Below are 20,445 nucleotides of genomic sequence, written 5' to 3' on the forward strand. Positions count from 1 at the left end.
TTATAACGATGTTACTAATTAATTTCATCCTGTACCATTTTGTCTTGTGCTTAGTGTATAGACATAAGAAATTCAACAACCCGTCATGCTGACTTGAGTATTTATAAGGGAGATGAAGGAAAAAAGGAAAAAATCTTTCCTCTGCAAAAAAGGTGGGGCAGCAAAGTGGCACAGTGAATAGAGCTCTGGCCTTTAAGTCAGGTGGATCTGAGTTCAAATCTAATCTCAGACACTTACTACTCGGACACTACACTTAACCCCAATTGACTATAAAAAAAAATTAGAATTTTAATTTAGAATCTTACTGCGTCACTAAAGTGAGTTATTTGGTCACATAAAGGTGGGACTTTCTATCCACTATACCACGGTGCCCCTCACAATACACAAACCAGATAAAAATAATGCAACATGGAAAAGTTGGCTCCACAATCTATAGGATAAAACAAACAAGAAAAACAGCACAAGTTTTACAGGACAGCTTAACAAATTTGTTTGTTCTACCTTATTTTTCAATTCTTTTCATTAATTCCATGATATTCTTGACTTACTCATGTTTTTTTCCCTTAACTCTAATTTCTCTTTCACAACATAATTAATATGGAAATATGTTAAACATAATTGTACATTTACAACTCCTGTCATATAATTTACTGCCATAGGGAGGGAGGAGAGAAAGAAGGGTGGTAGAAAAATGTGGAACTCATAAACTTGTGAATGGATGAATGTTGAAAACTACTTTTGTATGTAATTAGAAAATGAAATAAAATAAGATTTAAAATAAATAAATGGGGGCGGCTAGGTGGCATAGTGGATAAAGCACCCGGCCTCGGAGTCAGGAGTACCTGGGTTCAAATCTGGTCTCAGACATTTAATAATTACCTAGCTGTGTGGCCTTGGGCAAGCCACTTAACCCCATTTGCCTTGCAAAAACCTAAAAAAAACAAGGAAAAAAAACAAAAATAAATAAATAGATAGAGAAAGAGATAGATAGAAAGATAGAGAGATAGATAAATAAATAATTTTGGTTATTTGGCCTTCAAATCAGAAAGGACTGGATCCAGACACCTACTTAATCCTTTCTGATCACGCAGGGACTGTTTCCTTCTTCATCATATGTAAAATAAAATCTCCCCAGGTCATGAATAAAGAGAATAAAGGAAAACCTGAGTCCAAATACTGCCTCTATATATTTTGACTGCGTGATCCTTCAGGAACAAGGAACATCTTCCCGAAGTTGCTGCCACAGCAACCAGAGTTGAGACTCAAATTCAATAAATCTAGGAGATTTTTAAGGGTGAATTAATTAAAAGTCAAATTAAAATTAAATTAAAAGCCAAAAGTAGCAGGTTAAACTTTAAGTTGATAATTTTGTATGGCCTTCCAATGATGTTACTAAATAGCCAAATGGCCTGTGACAGAAAAAAGAGATTCCCCATCCCTGTCCTATAGCAATGAAATCATTGGCTTGATGATGAAAAATTTTTGTACAAACACTTTGCTTCTCTATAGAAACTTTGCCTCCTCAGAATGCAAGTTCTTTTGGGACAAAGTTCTTTTGTCTCTTCCCTCATCCTTCTCCCATTTGTGTATCCTGAGGACAGAACACAGTGCCACAAGTTGAAGTAGTCATGGTGTGATCACCAAGCAAATTGATTGTTTCATCTCAGAAATCTGCAAAAGCTACAAATTGAGATTTGACTTTATAGATTTGCTGATGTCTAGACTTGAGAACGTGATGGAGGAAATGTTAATAATGCAGGTGAAACTTAGAGATCTCTGCATTTTTTTATTGTTTTTTGAATTTTATAATTTTTCCCCAATCTCGCTTCCCTCCCCCCACCCCCCACAGAAGGCATTTTGCTAGTCTTTACATCATTCCCATAGTATGGATTGATCTGATGAGAGAGAAATCATATCCTTAAGGAAAAGTCATATAGTATGAGATATAGCAGAATTACATAATAAGACAACATTTTTTTTAAAATTAAAAATAATAGTCCTTGGTCTTTGTTCAAACTCCACAATTCTTTCTCAGGATACAGATAGCATTCTCCATCACAGACACCCCAAAATTGTGCCTGCTTGCTTCCCTGTTGGTATGAGCAAGTCCATTAAGGTTGATCATCATTCCCATGCTGCTGTTAGGGTGTACAATGTTGTTCTGGTTCTACTCATCTCTCTCAGCATCAGTTCATGTAAAGTTTTTATCCTTTTTCATAATTTCTTCAAGGTGTAGACCCAGTAGTGGTATTGCTAGATCAAAGGGTATGCACATTTTTGTTGCCCTTTGGGCATAATTCCAAATTGCTCTCCAGAAAGGTTGGATGAGTTCATAACTCCACCAACAATGTATGTTAGTGTCCCAAATTTCCCATATCCCTTCCAACATTATCCTTTCTGGTTATATTGGCCAGTCTGAGAGGTGTGAGATTAAATATTTGCCACCACATCTATTGCAGTCCTGGGTATGTCTCTGCTAGGTGGTTATTGTTTGTCTTTTCTCCTCAAAGAAGACCAAGACATCAGGAAGGTGATGCCATGATAAACACATGAACTGGATTTCAGTAGGGGGTGCAGCTTCACTTTCTCCTCTGGTGTCATCTGGATCCAGGGGCCAAATATGGATCAGGATGACCGGAGGTGGCCCTGGAGGCCAAGGCAATCAGGGTTAAGTGACTTGCCCAAGATCACACAGTTAATAAATGTCAAGTGTCTGAGGTCTTATTTGAACTCAGGTCCTCCTGATCTGATAGGCAGCTAGACTTGAGTCATCGGTTTAAATCCAGTCTCTGTAGCTGAGCAAGTCACTGAACCTTAATTTCCCCATTTGTAAAATGGCCATAATATTATCACCTATCATCCAGGGTTGTTAGGGAATGTCAAAGGAGGTAATAATTGTAAAGCAGCTTAGCTTTAGCCAGGGCCTGGATGAAGAAAGTGTTATATAGATTGTATTATTATTATTATTACCATTAATAACTATTCCACTGGGCCTCGGTTTCCTTATCTGTAAAATGGCCATAATAATATCACCTATCACCCAGGGTTGTTGGGGGGGGTGTAAGTAAATGAGGTAATAATTGTAAAACAACTTAGCTCTAGCCAGGACCTGGCTAAAGTAAATCTTATAGTGGTATTATTATTATTATTATTATTAATGACCTCATCTTGGCCTCAGTTTCTCCATCTGTAAAATGGCCATAATAATATCACCTATCACCCAGGGTTGTCGGGGGGTGTCAATGAGGTAATAATTGTAAAACAGCTTAGCTCTAGCCAGGACCTGGCTAAAGTAAGTCTTATAGAGGTGTATTATTATTATTATTATTATTATCATTGTTATTATTATTATTATTATTATTGTTATTATTATTATTGTTAACGATTCCCTTCGGGCCTCAGTTCCCCCCTGTCTAAAGCGGAGCTGTTTGGCTCTACGGCCTCCAAGGCCCTCCCAGCGCTCCGGTCAAGGTCGCGGGAGCAGGAGCTTGGCGGCCCCGCCGTCCGCCCGCCCCGGGGCCCCGCCCACGTGAGCTCAGCGCGCAGCCCGAGCCGCCGATTGGCTGGGCTCGGGGCATGCGCGGCGGGGCGGGCGGAGGAGGGGGCGGAGCCGAGGCTGGCGCTGGCTGCGGGAGGCGGCTGTCCGGCTCCCCCGATGCAGCCCGGGGCCTTCCGGTGAGGGTGAGCAGCGGGCGCGGGCGGGAGGGAGGAGGTGTCCGCCCTTGCCGCGCTGCAGCCGGGCCGCCGGCCGGAGCCCCTGGGCCCCCTCCCAGCCGCCCCTGCCTCCGGGCGGGGTTGCTGCAGAGAGGCGCGCCCCCTCCCTCCTCCCCAGCCTCGCCTGATTGGCTGGAAGGAACGCCCCCGCCTCCTCTCCCTGGGGGCGGGGGGAGCGGCGGCAGCGCCCAGGTGACAGGTACGGGCAGGTCGGAGCGCCCGCCTTCTCTGCCTCAATGGCTGCGTCCTTCTCCTGCACCGACAGCTGCGCTTCCAGGATAAGAGCCGAAGCTCAGAAGCAACCTTCCTCTTTCCCCCTTTCTGTAGGACATACTGTCATTTGAGGGGACTTTCATGGGGGGAGGGTTTTTTGGTATTTGCCATTAAAGGAATGCTTTTCTCAAAAAAAACAAGGCGATCTATGTATTTTCTCACCAGGTGATCCCATGAAAGATCGTGAGGCCATTATATGCCAAGGATATATAAAAATGATGACTAATATAGTAATCCTGAGCCTGATCCTTTTCATTTCTTTATCTTTCTGGATTATGTCCATGACTGCAAGCACCTACTATGGTAAGTCTAGAGGTTTGTTCTTAGCTTCTAAATTAGCTTAAAATGGCACCTTTGCTACCTCTCCATCTTTTCCAGGGCATGCCTTTTAACAAGTTATTTTAAATTATTATTATTTTTTAAAAATTTAATTTATTTTCCCAATTACATGCAATGGTAGCTTTTCATAATCAGTGTTGGCAAGGTTTTAAATTTTACATTTTTCTCTCTCCTCTTCCCAATCCCTCTCCAGAAAAACGATCTAATTATTATTTTTTTTAGGTTTTTTTTTTTTGCAAGGCAATGGGGTTAAGTGGCTTGGCCAAGACCACACAGCTAGGTAATTATTAAGTGTCCGAGACCGGATTTGAACCCAGGTACTCCTAACTCCAGGGCCGGTGCTTTATCCACAGCGCCACCTAGCTGCCCCTGATCTAATTATTTTTAATTAATTTTTTTTAGTTTTTTTTTTTTTGCAAGGTAATAGATTAAGTGGCTTGCCCAAAGCCACACAGCTAGGTAATTATTAAGTGTCTGAGGTCAGATTTGAATTCAGGTTCTCCTGACTCCAGGGCCGGTACCCTGTCCACTGCATCACCTAGCCTTCTGATCTAATTTTTTTAGGGTTTTTTTTTTTTTTTGCTAGGCAATGGGGTTAAGTGGCTTGCCCAAGGCCACACAGCTAGGAAATTATTAAGTGTCTGAGACCGGATTTGAACCCAGGTACTCCTGACTCCAGGGCCGGTGCTTTATCCACTGTGCCACCTAGCTGCCCCAATCTAATTATTTTTAATTAATTTTTTTTAGTTTTTTTTTTTTTTTTTGCAAGGTAATAGATTAAGTGGCTTGCCCAAAGCCACACAGCTAGGTAATTATTAAGTGTCTGAGGTCAGATTTGAATTCAGGTTCTCCTGACTCCAGGGCCGGTACCCTGTCCACTGCATCACCTAGCCTTCTGATCTAATTTTTTTAGGGTTTTTTTTTTTTTTGCTAGGCAATGGGGTTAAGTGGCTTGCCCAAGGCCACACAGCTAGGTAATTATTAAGTGTCTGAGACCGGATTTGAACCCAGGTACTCCTGACTCCAGGGCCGGTGCTTTATCCACTGTGCCACCTAGCTGCCCCAATCTAATTATTTTTAATTAATTTTTTTTAGTTTTTTTTTGCAAGGTAATAGATTAAGTGGCTTGCCCGAAGCCACACAGCTAGGTAATTATTAAGTGTCTGAGGTCAGATTTGAACTCAGGTACTCCTGACTCCAGGGCTGGTGAATTTTTAATTAATTCTTAATCAATTATGCCTGTAGTTAATTCAGTCAACTAACTTGAAAATTAAAGGTACAATCACTGTATTTCTTACATTGTGGTCAGGGGTGGACCCAGATAATCTTTAATCGAGGCTTATTAGCAGTATATTCAGATATGTGTGTGGTGGATTCATTTAGCAGGCCTGTGAAGCCTCTGGACTCCTTTCATAATATCTTGATACCTCTTCATAATTGAAGGAAATGCTAAATTTCAGTTAGAATGAAAATAAAAATTAAAAAAAAAATTTACCCCAGTTCTATGAAATCTATTCAGCTTAAAAGCCCCTGCCTTAAAACCATCTTCAAGCTTAGGAGGACTCTTCTGTCGCCACAGTGCATGTCTAACAATTGGCAGGCTTCCTAACATGACCATTTATAAGTTGGAATATTTTGATAATTTATTTTTTCTTGGACCACATCCATGATTTCATTAGTATGATGAATTATCTTTGAATAAAGTCATTCTGCCAGGAATAATCTGCACCTGTTTCATCACTTAAAGCCTTGGAGAATCTTCAAGTCCACCAACAGGTTAAGTGACTTCTGTAGAGTGACATAGCTAGTAATTTATCAGAGGTAGGACTTGAATTCTGGTCTTCCTAACCTTAAGGATGGGGGCAGCCAGGTGATACAGTGGATAGAGCATCATCCCTGGAGTCCAGAGGATCTGAGTTCGAATCTCAGCCTCAAACTCTTAATACTTGCTTAGCTGTGTCACTTTGGACACGTCATTTAACCCCATTGCCTTGTAAAAATCCACAGCAAAAACAACCCCCCCTCAAAAAAAACCCCTTTAAGGCTGGTTCTTTATCTACTGTTCTTTGTTGCTTTTCTTGATCAGCATAAGTCCTTGAAAATAGAAATATTATGTTAGGGTTATAAATGAATGCAATATTCAACAGAATAATAGCTAGCATTTATCCAGTGACTTTTCCACAAATTTTGTAAAATTTATTTTTTCTTCAGTGTCAACTAACTTGAAAAATAAAGATATATTCCCTATATTTCTTATATTATGGCCCATGGGAGGCTTCAAATAACTAAATCAAGGTTTCTTGGTAGTGTATGTGTAGATACATGTGTGGTAGATTTACAGATTTGTAAAGCTCTTTACAAAAATTATCTTACTTGAACTTCACAACCACAATTGGGAGGTTGGTGCAATTTTTATCCCCATTTTCTTGATGAGGAAATAGAGACAAGCAGGGTTGAGTGACTTGCCCATGATCACAAAGCTGCTTTTTTAAAAAAATTTTTTACAAAGCTGCTTTTTAAAAAATATTTTTCCAATTACATGTTATAAAAGTTTATCAACATTCATCCACTTGAACACTCATAAGTTACACAATTTTCTTCCACCTTTCTCCTCTCCCCTTTGCAGTGAACAGTCTAGTGACAGTTGTGCATGTACATTTATATTTAACATGTTTATGCATTAGTCATTTTGTTTCTGAGGAATTAGGACCAAGAGAAAAGAAAGGACAGGAAGGAAAACCATAAGAGAAATTTATAAAAAGTGAACGTAGTGTTCATTGAGATTTGATGGTTTTGTTAGTATTTTTTTTTTATCTAGATGTGGATGGCTTTGTCCATAGCAGGTCTCCCAGGGTTGTTCTAGATCTCTGAACTGCTGAGAGGAGCTGCATCTGTCATTGCAGATCCACTCACAATGTTGTTGTGAATAAATATCTACAATGTTCTCAGTTTTGCTTTCCAGTCTAATGTGAAAGCTTCATGCAAACACAAATATACAAAGCAAGCTATGTGAGGGATAAACAGGAAATAATTAACAGAATGAAAGTGTTGGAATTAAGAGAGTTTGAGGACAGTTTCCCAGGACTTAAAGGAAACTGGGGAGGTCAACTGTCCAAGCAGAGGAAAGAGAGCATTTTAGGCAGCAAGGTCAGGATAAGAAAATGCCCCAGGCTGAGAGATGAGAAATGGGTCTTGTTCTTGGAGTATGTCACTGATGGGCAGTAAGGTAGAAAGACTAAGGGGCTAGGGGATGAGGGCTCTGAGAGCCACACTGAGGTTTTTTGTATTTGTTCCTGGAGGCAGAAGGAAGCATAAGGAGGCTAGTTTGATATTTGTCCATTTACATCAGGGAAGTGATGTCATGACAAGCAAGTGAATGAATTGGATTTGAGTGACAGGGTGCTAGACAAAGTCACCAGCCTCACTTTCTCCTTCAGAGTCTGATTAACTGATATAATCAGGGCGACTACAGATGACCCTGGATGTGAGGTAGTCAGAGTTAAGTGACTTGCCCAGGGTCACACAACTAAAGAGTCAGGTATCTGAGACTAGATTCAAACTCTCGTCCTCCTGACTCCAGGGCTGGTGTTTTGTCCACTTTATCTACCTAGCTGCCCAGGGCTAGTTTACAATCCTTTGGTGAGGAAGCAAGACTTGCAGACCTCAAGTCAGGAATTCCAAAAATGAAGCATTAACTTCACAGGGGTTGGAGTGCATTAATATAGCTTTTGAAATTCTTAGTGTATAATCAGTTGAGATTAAAGACCAGTGAACTACAAAATATTTTTATGACTTTGACTTAAGGCTTTATTTTTGAATGATTTATACTACTTTAATTCTTGTTCAGGTTTTTTCCTTTTATTATAGAGGAATTTCAGAAGGAAGGTTTGGATTTTTATAATTTGGGAGTTTTGGGGGGGGGTAGGGTCATTTTCAAGAATATAGTTTTACTTGAGCCTTTTTTTTCCTGAAGACAATTTTACATAGTATATAATCAGTTTTTGATATTCTAGGAGCATGTCTTTGATTTTTTTTTGAGGTTATAGGGATAAGAACCAGAACATTGATTTCATGAATACAAGGAAATTATAGCTGAACTACCTATGCTGGTCAACATCTCTGTACCCTACATTCTAAAGAACTTGCCTAGGCCACAAAAAGTTTTAAATACTTGTTCCAGATCATAGTCAATGATTCCCAACTTGTGGATTGAGGACCCCTAGGAGTAGAGGCTGATGTAGATTTATTTCCAAAAGTTCTCAAATCCATAAATAAGCAAATGTATATAATGTTTTACACATATAACTATTACTGTTTTTCATCTTTGCTTAATTAAATGTTAATTTGTAAAACATTACTGAATTTATGGCAGCTTTTAAAATAATTTGTCAGTCGATGGATACTATAGTCAGCTGAGATAGACAGGTTAAATGGTTCCTTCAGAGTCACAGGTCAGATTTAAGTTCATTTCTTCCTGACTCTAGGCCCATTGATCTATTCCACTGAGTCATCTGAATTGTAAATGTAAAATTTAATGTAATATCAGGTAAATTATTTAATATAAACTTGAACAGGATCCATTTCATTTATAGGCTCATCCATCTGCAAATCACATGTCAGCTTGGTGTCAGTTATTTAAACTAATAACCTTACTAATCTTTTAATAAGTGTGATGGAGGTTATTGCAGTTTTGTCACTTTGACCATGCTTAACAAGATCTTTACTATCAATTTGAATTTTTTTCAGGTTCCTTGCACCCTATTTCTCCATGGCGATGGCTATTTTCTGTGATAGTTCCTGTTTTGATTGCATTTAATGGCTTAAAAAAGAAGAGTCTGGACCACAGTGGTGCCTTGGGAGGTATTTGTTTTCTTGTAGCATTTCAGTGAGCTGTGGAGTGAGTCTTTGACCTTTTCATGTCTGCTCGTTATAATATTTTAAATCCTTCCTTCTCTCTGAATCAAATTAGTATCTCTAGTGAGCATCTTTCCAAACTAACATATAGTGTTTTATCAAATGTACAATATGGAAATGTCATTAGATTTTATATTCTAGTTCTCACTTTTTAATTTTGTGAAGTGATGATTTTGAAAATAACTTTGCTTGAAGGTTAAAAAGATCTGCTATTTCCTTAGTATGGAAAATTCCTTCCACCAAAGTAGATCCAATTTATTTAATACTTAGTATATATAAATCCTAGGATGTTGCCTGAGTCAAATAGAGACTAAATGACTTGCTCAGAGTCCCAAATAATAAGAAATAGGATTTAAACTTCTTGTCATCCCAACTCTGAATCTACCCATCCACTGCTTCATGTAATCTCCTAATGATCAACTTATTTGTGTTTTATTAATATGACTATTTTCCCACAATAGAAATGAGTCATTTGTCTTAATTCACTATTCAAGAATTGTATTAAATTTGACTTTTCAATCAGATGATTTTTCAGTAGTTAATGAGAAAATGTTCAGAACTGATCATTTTTGTCTTTTGACAAAGCCCTTTTGGCTCATAAGCTTGAAGTCCAGGGCTAGTCTGAAAGTATGAAACTTAGAAATAGTCATCAAAGTGATGTGGCTGGAATTTTGAAGGTCCAGAGTAGCTATCAAACAACAAAGATTCTGAGTGGTTCTGGACTTGATTTCCTTAAAATTTCCTTAAATATTAATCATATATGTGACCTTGGGGCTGTGGTCACACACTTACCTGGCTAAGATATCAGTAGCAGTCATTTGGTTAGCACCTGATAGATTCTGGGTTCTCTCAAGCAAAAATAAAGCAATCCTTGCCTTCAGGGAGCTTACATTCCCATCAAAGATAAACTGATATATTCAGAATACATTAAAAAATATAAAATATAATAGACTACCTCTAAATCACACCCTCATTCCGAATAGTGAATTTATGAGAAGGAACCTGAGACAGGCTCTTCTGCCTATAGCATCCCTTCATCCCATTACTGACAATCAACCCACAACTTAACTGTTTCATCTACCTTTGTGTTTAGTAGTTCCATACTGAGACTGAAAAGGAATTACACTTTTTCTAATTTTTTTTAAAAGAATGTGTAAAGGGCAACTAGGTGTCACAGTGGATAGAGTACTGGCCTTGGAGTCAGGAGTACCTGAGTTCAAATCTGGCCTCAGACACTTAATAATTGCCTAGTTGTGTGACCTTGGGCAAATCACTTAACCCCATTGCCTTGCAAAAAAAAAAAAAAGAATGTGTAATACTGGCTTCAAGTCTTCCCACAGGTACCAAAGATATTGGGCTTGCATCTTTAAGAGACAATGGAATATTGGACTGTCAGGTTAATTGTTATTCTCTGAGGAGTCTAGGAAGAGACTGAGAGTTTTGGAGACTGATGATTGAAAAAAGAACAAAGAAAAGAAAGTCACAGGACTTATTTCTTGAGAGAACTGGATTTAATTCCTGTCTTTCCGATAGGATAAGTTTTTAGAACACTTTTAGTTGATGTTCTCAAACCAAGAACCAAGTGGTGGGGCTGTGTTTTCAAAACTGAGAAATTAGCATTTGTCTTGATGGTTAAAGGTAACTTTGACTGATCTTTCTCATATCTAATATATTGTAAAGAGTTATTTATGTTTCTTATTTATTATACTTATAATATATCCAATAACTTACCATTTAAACTTGATGAATAGAGAATGATAAATAAATGGTTATGGAAAAGAGTGTTGTTTCAGTATAATTATATCATTAGCTGGGGTAGGGACTCAGAGGTAAGTGATTCATGAGAAAGATGTTGCCGTTTTAGTAATCAGTAGAAATATTAAAGCATTCTCTTTCATTACCTTATTACTTGGAATGAGAAATAATAAGGAAATTGAGCTAGATGAAGGTAGGGAGAATTGAAACAACCCAATTTGGCGTGCATCTCTATAAAAGAGGAGGAAATGGAATACATATGCAAAAAATATATATTTTAAAGGCATAGCATCTTACAGTCTCTTATCACAAACTATCTGTTGAACATTTTACTTTGGGTTTTTATAGGCACCTCAAACTCAACATGTCCAAAATACATGAGCTTTTCCAACAAACCCACCCTTCCAAACTTTCAGTTATTGTTGAGGAGACTGCCGTCCTTCTAGCCCAGCAGGTTCACAACCTTGGTATCATCCCTGAGTCTTCCATTCTTACTTACTCAATTATTGAATCAGCTGCCAAATCTCATCATTTATTTCTCCATTGCATTCCCTTCTTTTGCTCACATAGGCCCTGCCTGTAGTCTGGTCCTGATAACTCTCTCTTGTATAACTGTTTGAATCCCTGGGTCTGTCCTCCACTCATCTTGTAAAAGGGATTAAGTGGCTTGCCCCAGGCCACACAGCTAGGTAATTATTAAGTATCTGAGGCCAAATTTGAACCCAGGTCCTCCTGACTCTAGGGCTGGTGTTCTAACATTCATTCACTAGTAAGTTTGAGTTCGACATTTTTCTACCACCTCCTTTCCCTTCCCCTCCACCCCCCCCCCAAAACATGGTAATGACCAGTCTGGTAAAAGTAGGTTGAAACACTTTAAAAACTTTGTTGCTGGGGCAGCTAGGGAAGGCAGTGGATAGAGCACCAGCCATTATGTCAGGAGGACCTGAGTTCAAGTCCAGCCTCAGACTATTTGATACTTAATAGCTGTGTGACCTTGGATAAGTCACTTAAACCCCATTGCCCCACAAAGAATAAAAAAAACAAAAAAACCTTGTTGCTCCCCTCAACTGTTCAGTAATACTGATATTCCTATTTTACAGATGAGTTAATTGAACCTGAGAAGTTAAATGACTTAGTGACGTGGTCATGTAGGTAATAAGTTGAAGATCATAAATTCAGACACAGGTCTCCTCTAAGATCTACATAACTCTAGTTCTCAGCTCAGTGATAATGGTACTTCATTTGATAGCATGTAGATATTGAGTCTCCAAACCTAGTTATTTGAAGTTGTTAATTTTGACGTGTTCCTACTGTGATTTGGATGAATAAAAGTAGCTATAAACTTTAAATTTCTATATGTTCCAGCTGTTAAAGGAGAATTTTTTTTAAAAAATTAAAAAAATAAGCTTAATACTTGAGTCAATTCTTATTTCCTTTAAAAAAATTTACTAACCTAGGATTTCATTGGGGTTAGGGAGCTTCAGTTGTAGGAATTCCCTTCGCCAAACCAACAACTTAGGAGTATTGTCTCAAGGTTCCCCAAGGTAAAGTGACTTACACAGGCTCACACAGCCAGTAAATGTTCAAAGGCTGACTTGACTCCAGATCTTACACAAACACACACACACACACACACACAGGGTGGGATTTTCTGTCTACTAGGTCAGGAGAAAGTTTATTAAGCTTTAATGAGTAAATTAAAAAAATAAGAAAATAATGACAAATAATTATAGTAGATAATAAATAAACTTTACAGAGCTGAGAATCTAGCATGAATAGACTGAGGCTTTGCTCTGAAATGTAGCAGTGGATAGAACACTGGCTTTGAAATCAGGAAGATTCATTCTTTGTGAGTTCAAATCCAGTCTCAGACACTTAAAAACTAGGTGACCCTGAGCAAAGTCACTGAATAACATGCTTGCCTCAGTTTCCTCTGTTGTTTTATTTATTTATTTATTTATTCTCATTTTGTACGAATGTTTTTTTTACATTAATAAAATATACTTGTTTACAAGTAAACAAAATACCCCTCCCCCATGAATATAGCTAGACTTGCTTGGGCGAAAAAGTAAAGGGGAGAGAAAAAGAAATTAAAATTAAAAAAAATAATAGTAATAATTGTAGGTATGGCCAGGTGGCTCAATGGATGAAGCACCAGCCCTGGAGCCACGAGCACCCGAGTCTATATCCAGCCTCATAAACCCAATAATCACCCAGCCATGTGACATGCAAGCCACCCGATCCCCACTGCCCTGCAAAAACCAAAAAGAAGAAAAAAAAAGACCCAAAATAAAATAAAATAGTAATAATAGTAGGGGTGGCTGGGTGGCAGACAGAGCATTGGCCCTTGAGCCAGGAGCACCTGGGTCCGAATCCGGCCCCAGACACCCAAAGATCATCCTGCTATGTGGCCCCAGGCAGGCCACCCAGCCCCACTTGCCCTGCACCCTCTCCCAAATAATAATAACAAAAAATGTGCTTCAGTCTTTGTTCCAACACCAACAACTCTGTCACGGATGGATCACATTCTTTATGATAAGTCCATCACAAAAGTTACTTCCATATTTTTCCAACATTGCCATTGCTGATTGCAACTCCCTCCTTTCTTACTTCTCCACTATCATGTACTATATTTTCTCTCTCCTTTCACTCTGACTCTGCTGTAGGGTAGCTGAGTGGCGCAGCAGACAGATCCCCAGGCCTGGGGCCAAGAAGCCCTGAGCCCCCATACCACCCCTTAGGCCCAGAATCCACCTGGCCCTATGGTCCTGGGCAGGCCATCCAATGCCAGTCCCTTGCAAGAAGTAAAAAAGAAAACGTGTTATATCTGACCACTCTCCCCCCATGGTTCATCCTCTCCTCCTTTATTCACATCCCCAGCCCTTCCCCCTGCTCCCCCTCCTTCTTACTCCAGATGCCTATACCCCATTGAGTATATTTGCTGTTTCCTCTCCTAGCCATCTCTGATGAGAGCAAAGGTTCTCTCATTCCCCCTTGCCTCCCCCCTTCCATATCATTGCAATAGCTCATTGTAATAAAAAAAAATCTTATTATGTGAAATATCTTGGACTATTCCCCCTCTCCTTTTTCTTTCTCCCATTCCATTTCCCTTTTTTTTTCCTATTGACTCCATTTTTACACTATATTTTATCTTCGAATTCAGCTTTCTCCTGTGCTTCAACTATAAAAGCTCCCTCTACCTGCTCTATTAACTGAGATGGTTCATATGAATATTATCAGTATCGTTTTTCTATACATGCAGTTCATCCTCATTAAGTCCCTTATATTTCCCCCCCTCTCCTCCAATCTTCATGCTTCACCTGAGTCCTGTATCTGAAGATCAAACCTTCTGTTCAGCTCTGGCCATTCCAAAAGGAACCTTTGAAATTCCCCTGGTTCATTGAAAGTCCATCTTTTTCCCTGGAAGAGGACATTCAGCCTTGCTGGGTAGTTCATTCTTGGCTACATTCTAAGCTCTTTTGGCTTCTGGTATATTGTATTCCAAGCCCTATGAGCTTCCAGTGTAGTTGCTGCTAAGTCCTGTGTGATCCTGACTGCCTCTCCACGATATTTGAACTGTGTCCTTCTGGCTGTTTGTAATATTTTCTCTTTGACTTGGGAGTTCTGGAACTTGGCTATAATATTCCTGGGGGTTGGTTTTTTGGGATCTCTTTCTCTGGGGGGATTGGTGGATTCTCTCCATTTCTATTTTGCCCTCTGCTTCTAGGATATCAGGGCAATTTTCCTGTAGTAATTCTTTGAAAATGATGTCAAGGCTCTTTTCCTGATCATGACTTTCAGGTATTCCAATAATTTTTAAATTATCTTTCCTAAGTCTGTTTTCCATATCAGTTGTTTTTTCAATGAGATATTTCACATTTTCTTCTAATTTTTCATTTTTTTTGGTTTTGAAGTATTGATTCCTGATTTCTGGCAAGTTCATCAATCTCCCTGAATTCTATTCTTTGTCTGAAGGATGTATTCTCCTCAGAGAGTTTTCTTATCTCTTTTTCCATCTGGCCAGTTTTGCTTTTTAAAGCATTCTTCTCCTCAATAACTTTTTGAACTGTTTTATCCATTTGACCTAAGCTGGTTTTTAGCATGCTATTTTCTTCACCATTTTTTTCGATTTCCTTGACTAAGCTGCTGACTTCATTTTCCTGTTTTTCCTGCATCTCTCTCCTTTCTTTTCCCAGTTTTTCTTCCAACTCCCTCATTTGATTTTCAAAGTCTTTTTTGAGCTCTATCATAGCCTGAGCCCAATTTCTGTTTTTCTTGGAGTCTTTAGATGCAGGAGCTTGTGCTTCCTCATCTTCAGACTGAGTATTTTGATCCTTCTTGGGCTCATTTGCAAAATATTTCTCAATGGTCTTCCTCTTATTTCTTTGCTTGTTCATTTTCCCAGCCTAAGCCTGTTTTTTGGGGTGCTTCCTGAGCTTTTGGGACACTCCCACAAGGGTCTCAGTGTGTGAGGTTCTGTCCTCCCTCCTGGTCTGTGAATGACTATAAGCGCCCCCCTCTGCCACGGGGCTGAGGTGGGGGGCCCTGTTGTTCTGTGGGGGGGCCTAGACTGTGATCAGGATCTGAATGTGGTCAGAGCCCCAGAGTCCTGTTCCAGGGGCAGAGGGCGCAGCTGGGCAGTCTCTCTCTCTCTCTTCACTCCCCTCCCTCAGCTCAATGGGCTCATGCCCTGGGGGCTCCTGCTTACTGGCTCCCCCTGCTTCTGTTTCCGGATCTAGGCTGCCTAAAGACCAAGCTGCTTGCTGTGTGCCCTGGGTCTGGGCTCCACCTGCTCCCGCTCGCTCTGGCAGAGGTCCCCCGCTGTTCCCCCACTTTGTGCCCGGTGCTCCCCGGGGTGCAGCTCAGGAGACTCCCCCGCTGCTGTGAGCTGAGGCTCCCAGCGCCCTGGGGCTGCCTACGGGAGGCTGAAGTTCTTTGGCTCTGGCAGGCCGCCCCTCTGACCCCGGGGAGCAGAGCCTTTCTGCTCTTTTCCAGGTTACCTTGAGTAGGAGAACTGCCTCACTGGGTCCCTTTGTGGGTTCTGTCTCTCGAAAGTTTAGTTAGAGTCCTTAGTTTATGAGTTTTTATCAGAGAGCTCCTAAGACTGGATCCCTTCATGTCACCATCTTCAGTTTACTCTTTTGTAAAATAAACTTTAGACAAATCACTTCAGTATCGTTGCCAAGAAAATCCCAAATGGCATGGTCAGAGAGAGTTGGATAAAACTGAACAACAAAAATCCCTGTTTTGGAGGGCAGCTAGGTAACCCAACCAATAGAGTTCTGGTCTCAGATACTAATAGCTGTGTGACCCTGGTGAAGTCACTTTAATCCAGTTTTCTCATCTGTAAAATGACCTGGAGAAGATGACAGACCACTCTAGTATATCTATGGTGTTTCTTTAAATTTAAAAATAAATAAAATTTAAATTTCAAAATAAAGTAAAATTTAAAATCATAGCAAGAGAGGTGACAAAGAGGAATTATGGAAATAAGGTTCCATGAGTTTCTTCAAAATTTTGATTGGGGAGGCAGCACTGGCCCTGGAGTCAGGAGTACCTGGGTTCAAATCCGGTCTCAGAGACTTAATAATTACCTAGCTGTGTGGCCTTGGGCAAGCCACTTAACCCCGTTTGCCTTGCAAAAAAAAAATTGTTTTTGATTGGAACTTCTATAGTTCCCATAGAAAAAAAAAAGTTGCTACTTTATATATATTGCAGCTTTTCTTTTATTATTCTGGTTTCTTTCTTTCTTTACTCCCTCTTTCCAAAAAACAAAACAAAACAATCTTATCTTAAACTCTGGACTGTCTTAAAATCCTACATCTAGGGGGTTTCAGTAATTTCTTAAGGACTTTAATTGAAGATCATCTCTATTTTTAAATGAAACTAGAATAAGATAGCAATACCTCTTCTATCAATTACTATGGAACTGAAGACAATGAACTTCTAAAAGTGTTTTCATCTGAACTTGGCCCTGATCATGAAGTATACAAATTAATTTTGGGGGAAACAATTATTAATAAAGTTATTTATAGATAACTTTTCAAAATTAATATTAAAAACCTTTCCTTTACATATTGACTCCAGTCTACTTGAGCCTTCTGAATCATTGCTACCATTCACACATTCTACATTCTTAATTTATATGTGACCCTCTGTTTCCTACCTGACTGACCCCTGCTTGGGACTTGCTTCTTACCTTTTCTTTGATTCTTACATTTTTGCTCTTTTTGTCTGCTGGATTCTACTTTTAACTAAAAGTTTGTATTTTCTCTATGGGCCTGGTCCTTTTAGTTAGGGAAACAATTTGCACATACAGAAGAGCCAAGGTCTTTTTCATTACACATAGAATCGAAGCCAAGGATTCAGACCTGGGCAGAATGGAAGTCTTTAGTATTGCTGTCTAAATAGTCATGTGTATGCTGGGGAGCAGTTTGGTGACATCATCTTTCTCCTTGTTTACTTCTCTTGGTCCCTGGGGGGCTCTAAATTTCTATGGTAAGTCACTGATTTTTTTTTTTTTTTAGTTTTTTTGCAAGGCAAATGGGATTAAGTGGCTTGCCCAAGGCCACACAGCTAGGTAAGTATTAAGTGTCTGAGGCCGGATTTGAACTCAGGTACTCCTGACTCCAGGGCCAGTGGTCTATCCACTGTACCACCTAGCCACCCCCTAAGTCACTGATTTTTAAAACAATTTCTGAATGCAGTTTTTTGTTAAAATGAGAGACTACAAGAAATTTGGGGATGATCCCCTTTAGATTGCAATGTTGGAGGACAAAGTCTTACACTTGTGAACAATGAGTGTTTTCTTCATCCAATAGATTATCTTTGTCCTCTCTCAGGTTAAGCCATGTTTTTCTTGGTAGCCCTTTGTATAGGTCCAAGGTTATGACTCTGGTTGATATTGCTGGTCTCTATTGAATGGCTGGAAAAAGTTCAATTTCAGTTTGAGGTTGTGGTTGGATAGGGTAGAAGGGAGGAATAGGCCATATCTAGGTGGTAGATCCTGTCTGACCTTGCAAAGGGGTGAAGTAATTCCAGCCTTACCTGTACATTCACCTGCCTTTTAGCTCACTTCAGTGGAAGAGATCTGGAAGAGGAATCAGTAGAGACCTGAGTTTGAGTCCTGCCTCTGATACAAATGAACTACTTAGCATTGAAGATAGATGGTACGAAATATGAAAAATACCTTCGAAGTCTTAAAAGGCTATATTACAGTTAGCTATTATTATTTGTGGGTAGGTAGGGGTGCAGAGGATAGAATCACCAGAACAACAGGCAGTTTTTGAAGAGGCAGAGGCATTGCCAACAACTTTTGCTGGATTATGGAGAAAGCAAAGGAGTTACCATCTACTTCTGTTTCATTGACTGTCCTATACATAGCCTTTGATTGTATGGATCACTATAAAATATGACAGTGCCATCATCTCACTTGTCTGGTAAGCAGGCCAAGAAGCAACAACTAGACCAGAATGTAAAAAAAAACTGATTAAGTTTAAGATTGAAAGAGGAATACAACAAAGCTGTGTACTGTCACTTTATTTAACTTATATGCAAAGTACATCATGAGAAATGGCAGACTGGATAAATCAAAATCTAAAAGGAATATCAATAATCTCAGTTAGGAAGATGATACCACTCTGATGGCTAAAAGAGAAAAAGAATTAAAAACATCTTGATGAGAGTGAAAGAGAGAGTATAAAAGCTTACTTGAAGTTTCACATCAAAACAACTTAGATCTTGGTAGCTGGCAAATAGGGGAAGAACAGATAGAAGCAGTGTCAGATTTTATATTCTTGGGCTCAAAGATTACTGCTGACAATGACTGGAACCATGAAATTAAAAGATGCTTGCTCTTTGGAAAAAAGCTTTGGCAAAGTTTGACAGCATATTTAAAAAAAAAAGCAAAAGCTATCACCTTGCTGACAGAACTTATCTAGGCCTCAGTTTCTTCATATGTAAAATGAGGAAATAGACTAAACAACCTCTTCTTGTTCTACCTATAATTCTATTATCCTGGTGATTCAATTTTTTTCCATTGTTAGAATTCTCCCAAAAATATCTGGGAAAGGAAAAACAGCTCTCCATAGCAGCCCTGTTTTTTTTTAATAGCAGAATTAACTGCAATCTATGTATTTGATAGTGGGAGAATGGTGACTGTGAAAGATTGAAGGCAAAAAGAAGAAAGGACTGGTAAAACACGAGATGGACAGAGGGTGTCATGGAAACAATGAACATGAAATTGGTTTGGTATTGGTTTGGTTGGTTGGTTGGTATTCAGTCATATACAACACTTTGGGACCCTGTGGATTACAGAACTCTATATGTGTGTTGTGTATAGGCATTCAGGTCACTATACTCCATGTGTGTATGTAGATATGCATATCACAGTATTTCATATATTTATGTAGATGTGCATGTCATAATACTTCATATGTCTTTGTGTGTAGGTTGACATCACAACACTTCATGTCTGTATATTGGTATATGTATCACAATACTTCAAATCTGTATTGTGTGTAGGCATGCATGTCACAATACTCCATATGTGTATGTAGATACACATATCACAATACATAATACAATACTTCATCTGTGTAGGTATACATATCACACTACCTCATGTGTATGTAAGCATGCATATCACAATACTTCTTTTAAGTATACACACATGGATATGGATATCCATACATGCACACACACACACACACACACACACACACACACACACACTTCTTATTTAGCAGGAGCTAAAAGGAAACTATGGTTTTTTTCTTTTAAGACATAATTACTTCTTCAGACCTTATTTAAAGGTAGTGACTGGGTAGAGCTGCAGGGAGTAACTAGATAGAACAGTTGTTAGAATCAGGAAGACTAATATTCCTGAGTTCAAATCCAGTCTCAGATACTTTCTAGCCATGTGACCCCAGGAACCTGCATTCCTTAGCCCCATTTACCTTTGTAAAATATACTGGAGGTGGGTCTTATAGCATCTGAATTTTGGTCTTCCTAACTAACTCCAGGTCCAGTATTGCAAAATGCCACTTGATCATGTTCCTATGTATAAACTGAACACCTTTACCTTGTGAATTGACTAGATTAGATTGGAGTGGATGATTAGACATCCTTGGGCTTTTTTTTCCTCCAATAAGCATTTATTTCAGCTCCTACTAGGCTTTAGATATATTATCTCATTTGATTTGTTACATTTTGTGGAGGAGTGACATTATAAGCCTATCCTAGCAGATTGAAGAATAGGGGGAATACCTTTTCTATGCCAAAGAATTCTTTATCATTTCCTAACTCAACCAGAGTAAGGCAAACTCTTAAATTCCAAACCTTCCTGATAGACTATTTATTCTATTTACCTCCTTTTCTTTTTTTGAATCATTGGAATAGTTTTCTTTTGCCTTTCTGTCTTCTTAATTTCTTTTTGTGTCCTTAACCCCC

The 20,445-nt window shown here is 39.2% G+C and overlaps 1 protein-coding gene across 4 annotated transcripts in view; it reads left to right on the forward strand.

Moving 5' to 3' along the window:
• Window positions 1-3,602: 3,602 nt before the first annotated feature.
• The window catches only part of TMEM19 (transmembrane protein 19), a 29,436-nt gene continuing 12,593 nt past the window's right edge, over window positions 3,603-20,445 (forward strand). Inside the window, exons 1-3 of one of the 4 annotated variants that reach the window (XM_074226159.1) lie at window positions 3,603-3,675; window positions 4,153-4,290; window positions 9,073-9,186. In XM_074226159.1, the coding sequence (XP_074082260.1) occupies window positions 4,161-4,290; window positions 9,073-9,186 (244 nt within the window). In that variant the 5' untranslated portion in view covers window positions 3,603-3,675; window positions 4,153-4,160. The other 3 variants (XM_074226157.1, XM_074226160.1, XM_074226158.1) reach the window with 3 other exon arrangements.

The sequence above is a fragment of the Macrotis lagotis genome, chromosome 2 (assembly GCF_037893015.1).
Source record: "Macrotis lagotis isolate mMagLag1 chromosome 2, bilby.v1.9.chrom.fasta, whole genome shotgun sequence".
Classification (NCBI taxonomy): domain Eukaryota; kingdom Metazoa; phylum Chordata; class Mammalia; order Peramelemorphia; family Peramelidae; genus Macrotis; species Macrotis lagotis.